The following is a 12,312-nucleotide window of genomic DNA, read 5'->3' as shown; positions in this document are numbered from 1 at the left end:
GGCTGCAGTGAGCCACGATCACACCACTGTACTCCAGCCTACGTGACAGAGTGAGGCCCTGTCTCAAACAAAAACAACAACCACCACCACCACCACCACCAATGTAAGTTCACAAAAAAACCTCTACACAAATGTTTATGACAGCTCTACTTATAATTGTCAAAAATGGGAAACAATCCAAATGTCCTTCAACAGGTTTATCAATGGATAAACAAACTGTGGTATATCCACATAATAGAATACTAATCAGTAATAAAAAGCAAAAAACTATTGATCCACACAACAACATGGATGAATCTCAAAGACATTATGATGAGTGAAAGAAAACAGTCTCAAAATTTATATGCAGTCCAATTCCATTTATACAGCATTCTCAAAAATGCAAACTGAGTAATGGGGAACAGATCAGTGTTTGTCAAGAGGTATAAGCATTGTCAGTGGTAATACAAAATAGGATAGCCACTTTGGAAAACAGTTTGGCAGTTTCTTACAAAGTTAAACATACCATATGTTTCAGCAATCACATTCCTGCGTATTACAGTAGGAAAATTAAAACTTATGTTTCACATCAAAATCTGCACTTAAATATTTATAGCAGCTTTATTTATAATGGCTTCAAATTAGAGACAACACAAATGTACTTCAGTGGGTGAATGAATTATAATACATTCATATTGTGGAATAAAAAATTACAAACTACTGATGTGCACAACATAGATAATCTCAAATGCATTATGCTACGTAAAATGAATCAGAAAAGAAAAGAAAACGCTACATACTATATGATTCAATTTATCTGATATTGTGAAAAAGGCAGAATTGTAGGTATAAAAAACAGATGAGGCCAGGCGTGTTGGCTCACACATGTAATCCCAGAACTTTGGGAGCTCGAGGTAGGTGGATCACCTGAGGTCAGGAGTTCCAGACCAGCCTGACCAGCATGGTGAAACACCATCTCTACTAAAAATATAAAAAATCAGCCATGCGTGGTGGCGCATGCCTGTAATCCCAGCTCAGGAGGCTGAAGCAGGAGAATCGCTTGAACCCGGGAGACGAAGGGTGCAGTGAGCTGAGATTGCGCCATTGCACTCCAGCCTGGGCAATAAGAGCAAAACTCTGTCTCAAAAACAAAGACAAAAAACAGATGATACACATCTGTGTTTAGAAGCACCCTGTGCTCACCTCTATCATCTAACATATCTCTGTGTTGTACTTATCAGTTTACTGTATTCCTTGTTAACCTATTACCCTACGACTAGAGTTTAGCACAGTGGTTGGTATATGACCAGGACTCAATAAATTCTTATTGCTTGCAGAATTGCCCTGACCTGGGCCATGTACTTAGAGAAAACTTCTGGCTCTCTTCGAGGCTCTTTCCTCTACAAAAAATGAGTAACCCATGGGGCCAAGGAGATATGCTCACCCAAAGCCTAGTTTCCCTCTTCTGGAGTCTAGACCATGTTCAGGGTACCAATACCCCTGGAATTTACTGCCCAAATGACACCATGGCCTGCATGAGCCCTTCTCAGCTTTCACCTGAGGGCAGACCCAGCTGCTAATGTGAGCACTCCTCGATCTGAAAAGGTGGCAAAGGCATGGCTGCTTGCAGAGGTATGGGCAGACGTTGGATGTGGCTTGGAGTATCAGGATGGTCTACAAGGCTCCTGGCAGGGAATGTAGGTGGGCACCAGAAACCAGAAAAGAAAGGGAAGTGGGAAAAGACTGGGGGCCATTTCTCCCCACACTGCCATATTCCAGCTGTGTTTCCAGGTATTCTAAGGAGTCTAGGGATTCTGAAGATGAACCTGGCCTTCTACATCATTATGAGGGTTTATTTGTCAATGTAGGAAAACAGACTATATTTTACTTAACAATTTGTTGCTTGATTTATAACTAAAATATTTAAACATACGGTATGCTGGACTCCATTTGTACTCTTACCCAGGGCCTGCAAATGTTAGGAGCTGGCCTGACCAAGGGAATAAAGATTACGGAAATGTTCACCTTATTTTATTTTATTTTTTTGAGACAGCGTCTCGCTCTGTCGCCGAGGCTGGAAAGCAGTGGCACAATCTCGGCTCACTGCCACCTCCGCCTCCTGGGTTCCAGCGATTCTCCTGCCTCAGCCTCCCGAGTAGCTGGGATTACAGGCGCCCGCCACCACGCCCGGCTACTTTTTTTGTATTTTTAGTAGAGACGGGGTTTCACCCTGTTGGCCAGGCTGGTCTCCCAACTCCTGACCGCAGGTGATCCGCCCACCTCGGCTCCCAAAGTGTTGGGATTACAGGCGTAAGCCACAGCGCCGGCCGACCTTATTTTGTGGTTATAGAGGGTACACTTTATAAAATTACTGCCACGGAGTGGGTAAGGCTCCTTTTCTTCAAGCCGCACAGAACGAATGTTCAGCGGTGCAATTTCATTGCAATCTATTTTTGCTTCACTTTGCTCATAATGACTCTTTTAGGATTTCCTCAGGTAACAATCTTCTTTCAATGTTCAATAATCCGAGCAGAACATTTTCTCACTTCATCCGCCTCCCATGCTAGGTTCACACTGTGAATTGGCTTATCTCTGCCCTAACAACTTCCTTCACCAGACATAGAGCTGGTGTAGCTCAAGGGAAAGAGGCACGGCGCTGGGAAATGATTAGGCCCCACCGTCCCAAGCAAGAGCTCAGGGGAGTTCTGAGGCTGGAGAGACCATTCGGGATTTCACCCCGGGTTCCTGAGAACCTGAGATCTGCGGGGAGGCGTCAGGCATCCGGAAACGCCCGAGTCTGGGGAGACGGACCCCCTCAGACTTTCCTCTAGGAGACTCTGCAGGTAAAGGGGAGTCCTGGGACTCGAGGGGAGCCCCGGCACCCGAAGGTAAGATCAGAAGTTTTGCTCACCTGGCCGGGCGGCGTTGCGTCGCCTTGGTAACCACAACTTCCGGCTTAAACCGGAAGTCCGCGAAGTTGCTCTACAGAAAGTGCGCCCGCCCCCTCTGGGGCGGAGAGACTCAGCTCCCCCTCTCAGCGGATAACCTGGGACTGACTGTTCCCTGGGGATCCGGCGGGCCACAGAGGACCCACGCCTGAGCCCCGTGCGACTCGTGGCCTTTGGGCTAGAAGCCATGGACGCCTTCACCCGCTTCACCAACCAGACCCAGGGCCGGGACCGACTCTTCAGGTGAGTCAGGTGCCAGCGGCCTCCGCCCCTTTCTCGCCCTAACTCGGCTCCTGTGTCTATTCCCCTGCACCCGAGAAAAAGGAGGTGATAGCCTAGTAGATGGAAGCAGGAAGGACGTTGCCAGCTCCTACGGAGGGAGTTTAGTATCCGAGCCCCTCCTTACCCTAAATTCAACGTGAGTGGGCCCAACGCACCCGCGTCCCGTCCTAGCCCCGTGCACGAAAGCCCCAGTGCCTGGCACCCTGGCCGCCTCGAGACCGCCGACGACGTGACACCGGCTGACAGATCCTCCTCCCCTCCTAACTTTGCTCTCCGGGCACAGAAAGATTGGTTCTCTCCACTCAACATTCTTCTGAGGGATCTCCTTTAAAGAGAAACTTTGGGTTAGTATTTGTGGCTAGGGAAGCAAACCACTTGGTGTGACTTCAAATACCCCCCCTTTTTTTTTTCTTTTGAGACGGAGTCTCGCTCTGTCGCCCAGGCAGCGGCGCGGTCTCGGCCCACTGCAACCTCCGCCTCCCGGGTTCAAGCGATTCTCCTGCCACAGCCTCCCGCGTAGCTGGGATTACAGGCGTGCACTACCACGCCCGGCTACTTTTTGTATTTTTAGTAGAGACGGGGTTTCGCCATGTTGGCCAGGCTGGTCTCGAACTCCTGACCTCAGGTGATCTGTCCACCTCGGCTTCCCAAAGTGCTGGGATTACAGGCGCGAGCCACCGCGCCCGGTCTCAAATACCTCTTGAAATGTTTGAGGAGAGACAGAAGTTCTCTTCCATTATTGCCCAGGCTGTATCATTGAGATACTGCATGTGGAATAGTTTTGTAAATTGTAAAACAAAATATAGCGGGGATGAGACCACACCAACTGGATTGGGGGGAAATACAGTGGGGAGAAGCTCAGAAAGAACTAACTGCACCTCTAAGGTTCATGCTGTGCTACTGAAAATATTAAACAGAGATTGTGTCTCTTTTTCTTTTGGTTCCATAAGAAACGAAAAGAACTGAGAGATTGTATCTTTAATACGAATACAGTACTAGTTCATGATGTTTTAGAGATTTGGTTGATTCTTGCTTAATTAAAAAATAGTTACAGTTGCAGTTTTATTTAACAGCTCTGCTTTCTCTTCTGGGTGTTCAAGTGCTGATACAAACAGATCAATTAGAATGGCCCCATGAGGCTTTTGGAAGCCATCTTTATGCCAGCTATTGTTCCCAGTGTTTTGCAACTATGAACTTATATAACCCTCATCACAACCCTATGAGGTAGATACTCTAAATATTTTCCCCACTTCAGATGGAGAAACTGAAGCAGAAAGAGGTTAATAGGTACTACATGGCAGAACTGAGAGATTCACATCCACGCAAATGACTCCAGTGCCCACTTAACTACCAAGCTATACTGGCTTTCTCATTAGTTTGATAGGTTTTTTAAATGGTTGCTTTATATACAAGCTTCATTAAATAGAAATTTCATTAAATAGAAACCTGTAATTCCAGTGTACCTAGAATGTACCCTGCAGGGTTTATCAAGGAAGTTGGTTAAAAAAATAATCATTTAGGCCGGGTGCAGTGGCTTACACCTGTAATCCCAGCACTTTGGGAGGCTGAGGTGGGCGGATCACGAAGTCAGGAGATCGAGACCATCCTGGCTAACATGGTGAAACCCCGTCTCTACTAAAAATACAAAAATTAGCTGGGCGTTGTGGTGGGCGCCTGTAGTCCCAGCTACTCAGGAGGCTGAGGCAGGAGAATGGCATGAGCCCAGGAGGCAAAGCTTGCAGTGAGCCAAGATCACCCCACTGCACTCCAGCCTGGGCGACAGAGCGAGACTCCATCTAAAAAAAAATAAAAACATAAAAAATAATAATCATCATCATTTAGGCCGGGTGCAGTGACTCACACCCGTATTCCCAGCACTTTGGGAGGCCGAGGTGGGCAGATCATGAGGTCAGGAGTTCGGGACCAGCCTTGCCAACATGGTGAAACCCCATCTCTACTAAATATGCAAAAATTAGCTGGGCGTGATGGCACGTGCCTGTAATCCCAGCTACTCAGGAGGCTGAGGCAGGAGAATCGCTTGAATCCGGGAGGCGGAGTTTGCAGAGAGCCAAGAACACACCACTACCCTCCAGCCTGGGCAACAGAGCGAGACTCCGTCTCGAAAAATAATAATAATAATAATTTAAGATATGTTTATTCCAAAAGATCTGAGATCTTTAGTATTCATTTCCCAACCTCCTTGATGATGTGTATAACCTTTATGACCACACTGGCATTCATAAAATAATACCTTGCTTTCTGTGCCAATAATGCTCACGCAAACATGGTGAACATTCCTAAAACCTGTCGGACTGTAAGAAGTGTGGCAAGCACCAACCCCACAAAGTGACATAGTACAAGAAGGGCAAGGATTCTCTGTATGCCCAGGGAAAGCAGCATTATGACAGGAAGCAGAGTGGCTGTGGTGGGCAGACTAAGCCGATTTTCCAGAAAAAGTCTAAAACTACCAAGAAGTTTGTGCTAAAGCTTGAGTGTGTTGAGGCCAGTGAAGATCTAAGAGAATCCTGGCTGTTAAAAGATGCCAGCATTTTGAACTGGGAGGAGATAAGAAGAGAAAGGGCCAAGTGATCCAGTTCTAAGTGTCATCTTTTGTTTTATTATGAAGACAATAAAATCGAGTTTATGTTCACTTCAAAAATAAATAAATAAAAGTAATGTCTCACTGTTGGCCTGATCCTTATTATTAGACCAAAGCTCAGAAAGGCAGAGTCATTGACATGACCAGCCCTGTAACCGGGAAGCACACTTAAAAAAGAGAAAGCGATTGTTTATGATTCCAGTCTTCTCTTTTTATTTCATTCCTAGTAACAAGTTCACTATTTTAGAAAATGGAAAATGTACCACATTTTTATTGAGAATAATATTTATAACATAAAGGGATTCAAATGCACTTACAAGACAGTAGGAACCAGGCACCTACTTTATTAGCAGATTGCCAAATGGATTTGGATGTGTGACTATGTGATGTAAAATTTCTCCTACATTTATATTAGTAAGTCATTGTTATTTGTAAGCATGACAATAATCACTTTATTAAATATATAGTATTATTAAGCAGGATTCTGCCTGTATTTTATGTAAAATACGAATAAGTTTTGAAAGACAACTATGAAAACATATTTATACTAATTTATGTACTGATGTGTATTTGGTCCTTTCATTTATAAAAAATTAAACAATCTTTAAACTGTGGACTTTTCATTTGGTTCTGGTTTGAGTCTGTGTCCTGTCACATAGATGGTAGGTTAAGTACATGGTAGAAAAGTTCATTTTAGAAATCTGAAAATCGGGCCAGTAGCTTATGCCTGCAATCCCAGCACTTTGGGAGGTTGAGTAGGGCAGATCACAAGGTCAGGAGATCGAGACCATCCTGGCCAACATGGTGAAACCCCATCTCTACCAAAAATACAAAAATTAGCTGGGCGTGGTGGCGCACACCTGTAATCCCAGCTACTCGGCAGGCTGAGACAGGAGAATCGCTTGAACCAGGGAGGCAGAGGTTGCAGTGGAGCCAAGATCACACCACAGCACTCCAACCTGGCGAAAGAGCGAGACTCGGTCAAAAAAAAAAAAAAAGAAGAAAGAAAGAAAGAAAGAAATCTAAACCAGGGAAGAGAAGGAATATGGATCTTTGTAGACTTAACATGAGGGAGATTTTGTACAGTTTCTCACTTTGACTATATCCATTTCTCTGTGCCAGCAAAAGGCCTTTTGGAGGCACATTGGCTGCATTATTGCAGAATTTGTTTTCATTACCTTTGTGTTAAATTTCCATGACATGTTCTACCCTTTGGCTCTCCTGTAGAATGACTGTTGCAGAATTTTGCTTTTGTAAGAGTTGCTACATGAGAAATGGTCTTGGAAATGTTGTCTGGAGGCATGTGTTTCTCTTTCCCTTACTTCATGAATTAAGTTTTATTTGGTTTGTAAATCATTCTTTTCAATTTTTTTTTTTCCATTTCAGAGCCACTCAGTACACATGCATGTTGCTTAGATATTTGTTAGAGCCCAAAGCTGGCAAAGAGAAGGTGGTAATGAAGCTCAAGAAACTGGAGTCCAGTGTGAGCACTGGTCGTAAATGTAAGTACCCTGTTTCTTGAGGGACAGTGGCTCCTGGTTTAGAATCCTCAGCCTCAGACCCTGTAATTCACGGAGTAATTTCTAGGTCATTAATTTCTAGTGAATCAAGTTTATTGGTGAAATTGACCAGTAAGGCTGTCCTCATGGCACAACAGGTTTGAATGTGTTGCTGCAGACCATTCATAAACACCCTCTTATGTTCACATGTGGTGCTACACCTTATCTTTCTGCTGAATCATAACCAGTGAGACAGACAATGTGTTAGTTCACCTTTAGTTCTTAGAATCATAGTATGTTTTAGCAGTCTCTGACATGAGCTTCTGCTCCTGTGAGCCCCTTTGTTATAAACAAGAGTGGAATAGTTATATCCTAGACCACCTGCCTTTTTCCTTTATTGAGGAGTGCTAGAGGATATATAGGTGGATACATTTTTGTAGACCATGTTTGAGGTAGGTTTCATGCGAAAGGTAAAAAGTGAAATCAATATTTTGTGTTTATTAAATTCACTTTAATAATATGTCATACTGGGAAATCCAGTACTTTTCATAGCAATTGCCTTTCTGACTCTTTGTTGTTTGATGAAAACCAGATGTTGCTATAGTAGGTTAGCAGAGGCATTAGAATGGAATGTAGAGCATCACATATTGATCAGTTGGTTTTGAGCACCTATGTTATATAGGTACATTCCTGAGCCTTATGGGAGAAGTAAGGTGCTTTAAATAATGATATATAAGATTTAGTGCCAAACTTGTTGGCTGAGGTAGAGGAAAAGAAAGGTGTTTTAGAGGAGGTGGAACTTGAGGTGAGGCTAGAGAGAAGGAAGAAGAGAGTTTCGAAGGGCAGTTTTCTCTAATAAAGGCTCAGAACTGTTCTGAGTAAACCATTGTATGGGAGGATCATTGTCAAACTACAAAACTAGTTTGACAGATTTAAATTGTCAAGCAGAGGGATGGGAAGGGTGGGGTGAGCTTTTCTGGATGGCACTGAAGGCCAAGATTAGAAATTCTATTTAGATTATTTAGAATGTTGGAGCTGAAAGGTCCTTTAGAGGTCACTAGTCTGTAAGTCCAGAAGGGGCTTATCCAGGGCCATTCAGCCAGTTAGTGCAAGAGCCAGAACTGGAACCCAGAATCTATATACTAAAATAGTCATTACATATACTATTTTACTATTTTATGTTATTTTTGATAACATAATACCAAACATTCTTTTTTTTTTTTTTTTTTTGAGATGGAGTCTCATTCTGTTGCCCAGGCTGGAGTGCAGTGGCCTGATCTTGGCTCACTGCAACCTCCACTTCCCGGGTTCAAGCAATTCTCCCACTTCAGTCTCCCTAGTAGCTGGGACTACAGGCATGCGCCAATATGCCTGGCTAATTTTTGTTTTTATTTTTTATTTTTTTTAGTAGAGACGGGGTTTCACCACGTTGGCCAGGCTGGTCTCAAACTCCTAACCTCAGGTGATCCGTGCACCTTGGCCTCCCAAAGTGCTGGGATTACAGGCGTAAGCCACCGCGCCCAGCCCCTTCTGAGATTATAAGTTTTCTGAGAGTAGCTACTTCTGAGCGCCTCCTGAGTCTAAGGTATGGTCCTTCAAGGAAAAGTACTTCTTTTTTATCCTCTGTGACATTTAGTACTATAACTCTTTCCCAGAAGGTGTTCAGTAAGTACCTATTGATTGATGCATCCCTGATGAATTGAATTACATGCTCACATAAGGACATGCCATTGCAATGGTTGATTTAATTCAACTAGGAGCTCTGTGACAATATTATTAATTGTTCTGTCCGTTAAATTCTACCATCTCTACTTTATTTTCTTGACAATAGGTAGCCAAAAGGGGTTTGGACCAGAGAAATGGCAAAATGATAATAGTGTTTTTTAAAAAGACAGTCTTTTGTCTGGAAAATAAATAAAATGCAAGGCATCAGACTCTCCAAGAGAGTATTGCATCTGGAGTTCATGTTATCATAGTACCTTCCTTCTAAAGAAGTGTAGCTGGTAAATAGTCAAATGTAACAGTCCACACTCATGATTGACCTTGCCTGGAGTATGCCGTCAGTCAACATTAAGGTGTTCATTACAATGGAGGAGGTAAATTTAAAGAGTCACTGTATTTTTTGCCTTCCAAGATCACTTTAGGTGTCCTTAATGTACTGTAAAATCTTTCTCTTTTTCTGAGCAAAGGCTGAGCCTTTAATGACCATCAGTTGTTAAAAAGACCAGTGCTAAGCTGGGCACACTGGCTTGTGCCTATAATCCCAGCTACTCGGGAGGCTGAGGTGGGAGGATTGCTTGAGCCCAGGAGGTTGAGGCTACTGTGAGCTGTGATGGTGCCACTGCACTCCAGCCGGTGTGACAGAGCAAGACCCTGTCTCAACAAAAAACAACAAAAAGCTGGCTCCTCACCCTGATACAGGGATTCTATCTTCCCGTTGTGTACTAATGAAATAACTGTTCACTATTGTGGGTTCTACTTGCAGGGTTCAGACTAGGCAATGTGGTACAAGCTATACAGGCAACTGAGCAGAGCATTCATGCCACTGACCTGGTACCTCGCTTATGCTTAACATTAGCCAACCTGAACCGTGTGATTTATTTCATCTGTGACACCATCCTCTGGGTGAGGAGCGTAGGTCTCACCTCTGGCATCAACAAAGAGAAATGGCGAACGAGGGCTGCTCACCACTACTACTATTCTCTTCTGCTGAGCCTGGTCAGGGATCTGTATGAAATCTCCCTGCAGATGAAACGAGTTACATGTGACAGGGCAAAGAAAGAGAAATCAGCATCCCAGGATCCTCTTTGGTTCAGCGTGGCTGAGGAGGAAACAGAATGGCTCCAATCCTTTCTACTTCTCTTATTCCGATCTCTGAAGCAGCATCCTCCCTTGCTCCTGGACACAGTGAAGAACCTTTGTGATATCCTGAACCCTTTGGACCAGCTGGGGATCTATAAATCCAATCCTGGCATCATTGGACTTGGAGGTCTTGTGTCCTCTATAGCAGGCATGATCACTGTGGCATATCCTCAGATGAAGCTGAAGACCCGTTAGGGTGTTTTTAGGCTTGGAACTAGCACCTACTTTAAAAGATGGCCTCTTAGTGGGATAGACATTTGTATAAGTCACAGGCCACGTCGTACTGTGCTTAAGTTCTTGTTCATGTGAGCATTTAACAACCTACGATGTGGGCAGAGATGAGGCCAAGAACGGAGAAGGGAGGAGCATGAAGAGTTGTATGTTTTTGGAGTGCTGGAGTGACTTGTGAATTTCTGAATATTTTCCCTTCATCTAACATTGATTGAACATCTCTTATGTGCATAGTGGGAGCTTAGTATTTGCTGAATGAATAAAAATTGAAAGGAAAAAATTTAAAAAGACCCAATCGCACTGATCATTGAACACTAGTATACAATAACTTTAGGGTTATATGGATCATCGGTTTCACATGATTACAGTAGGTCTGGTGCATGGCACTCTCAGATCTAGTAGAGGCTCTGATGTCAGTAGCAGGATGGAGGAGAGCTGGGCTTACAGCCTCTCAACTTGTTGGCCCTTATACCATCACTGCACTCATGTCCTGGCTCTGTGCAGAAGTAGAATCAGAAAAGCATCAGGCACCTTCATGGTATAAATTGTGTCTATGGGTGCAGTGAATAAGCAAAACTCAGAAGCAGACCGGAGGGACTTATAAAAATAGGTACAGGGTCACAATGGGTGCCTTTATGTAGCCTGTGACAGATAAGAAGCTGACAGTGAGCCAAACAAAAAACTGAGGCTAGAGCCTCATTCCTCTGACTCCTAATCCAGTGTTCTCTCCATGCTCTCCCACTGTCTTCAGAATTGAGTAGAAATGTGATCCCCTCCTGAATCCTGTTTTTTGCCTCTTACTCTCCTATAATTTGGAAACTTCCTTGTCCAGTGGTTTATATTCTTTTCTAGAAAAACTAAAACTGGGTGGAGTGTGGTGGCTCACACCTATAATCCCAGCACTTTGGGAGGCTGAAGCGGAAGGATTGCTTGAGGCCAGGAGTTCAAGACCAGCCTGGGCAATGTAGTGAGACCCCCATCTCTACAACAAAGTGTTAAAAAATTAGCCAGGCATGGTGGCGTATGCCTGTAGTCCCAGATACTCTGGAGGCTGAAGCAGGAGGATCACTTGAGCCCAGGAGTTCAAGGCTGCAGTGAGCTTCCACCGCACTCCAGCCCGGGTGATAGAGCAAGACCCTGTGTCTTAAAAAAAGATTAAAACAGTATTTAGACTTATCAGTTAGATTGTTTTATTTAAATCCTTCTAACAATTTAGGCAATTCTACATTAATTTTCATCAAAATTTATCCAGTCAAAAAAATTTCATGAATACTCCAGATGTAAGAGAGTCACAATTTTCTACGATAAATCAGACGTCTTATTTGTAGGGTGATTGAGGGAGGTGGAAAGTGCAGGAGGAAGCCAGTGAAGAGGACAATGGAATGCTGAGTCAATGACATTGACTTGTGTTCCTATCTGCCATCTTGGGTGTGGGTCTTTATATGTGGTTACAGATCCTTTAGTTTGAGGGAGGTGAGGTAGAGAAATAGGATGCCAGCAGGTAGGAGGCTGATGTCAGTCCTCCCAGCAAAGCTGTGTCATTTATCTGAATGGAAATGAGAAAATAAATATGTACTCAATAAGTCACATTTCCCAGAAATGTGATTGAGATTCTCAAAAAATAGACTCAGATTCTTGGCTGTCTGTTTAACCAATCACGATATGGGATTTGAGAAATAAAATTTAGGGAATTTTAAGAGACATGAAAGCTACTAGGTCAGGGCAAATAAAAAGCTTAAATAACTATTTTTATTGTCCAGATCCTCTACTGTAATAGATTAACTATGTTCAATAAATTTCTAGACAAAATTGACTTGTGTCTGTGAGTGTGTTCTGGGAAGAGAGAAGAGTTAAACGTAAGGCAATCCAGCAGATAATCCTCAATCAGCCTACACAGTTGGTACAGCGAGCT

General features: G+C 43.6%; 2 protein-coding genes and 1 pseudogene across 11 annotated transcripts in view; 2 read left to right on the top strand and 1 right to left on the bottom strand.

Annotated features, from left to right (window-relative positions):
* The window catches only part of WDR93 (WD repeat domain 93), a 48,641-nt gene extending 45,563 nt beyond the window's left edge, over positions 1-3,078 (bottom strand). For 7 of the 9 annotated variants that reach the window (XR_010151802.1, XR_001709565.4, XR_010151803.1 and 4 more), the window contains exon 1: positions 2,891-3,078. The gene's annotated coding sequence lies outside the window, so the exon portion shown is untranslated. The remainder of the gene's footprint in view (positions 1-2,890) is intronic. The other 2 variants (XM_063795356.1, XM_063795355.1) reach the window with 1 other exon arrangement.
* PEX11A (peroxisomal biogenesis factor 11 alpha) lies at positions 3,051-12,209 on the top strand. Of its 2 annotated transcripts, XM_510585.7 has the most exons (3): positions 3,051-3,170; positions 7,195-7,310; positions 9,793-12,209. In XM_510585.7, the coding sequence occupies exons 1-3, from the start codon at positions 3,115-3,117 to the stop codon at positions 10,362-10,364; spliced, it is 744 nt and encodes a 247-aa protein (XP_510585.1). In that variant the 5' UTR covers positions 3,051-3,114; the 3' UTR covers positions 10,365-12,209. The 2 variants fall into 2 exon arrangements, with proteins under 2 accessions (XP_510585.1, XP_063651427.1); XM_063795357.1 differs by lacking the exon at positions 7,195-7,310 and having other exon boundaries at positions 3,060-3,170.
* LOC129137247 (large ribosomal subunit protein eL42-like) lies at positions 5,494-5,809 on the top strand (annotated as a pseudogene).
* Positions 12,210-12,312: the final 103 nt, after the last annotated feature.

This window comes from Pan troglodytes, chromosome 16 (assembly GCF_028858775.2).
Source record: "Pan troglodytes isolate AG18354 chromosome 16, NHGRI_mPanTro3-v2.0_pri, whole genome shotgun sequence".
NCBI lineage: Eukaryota > Metazoa > Chordata > Mammalia > Primates > Hominidae > Pan > Pan troglodytes.
The sequence above is the reverse complement of the archived record's forward strand: the minus strand, read 5'-3'. Positions and strand labels throughout refer to the sequence as shown.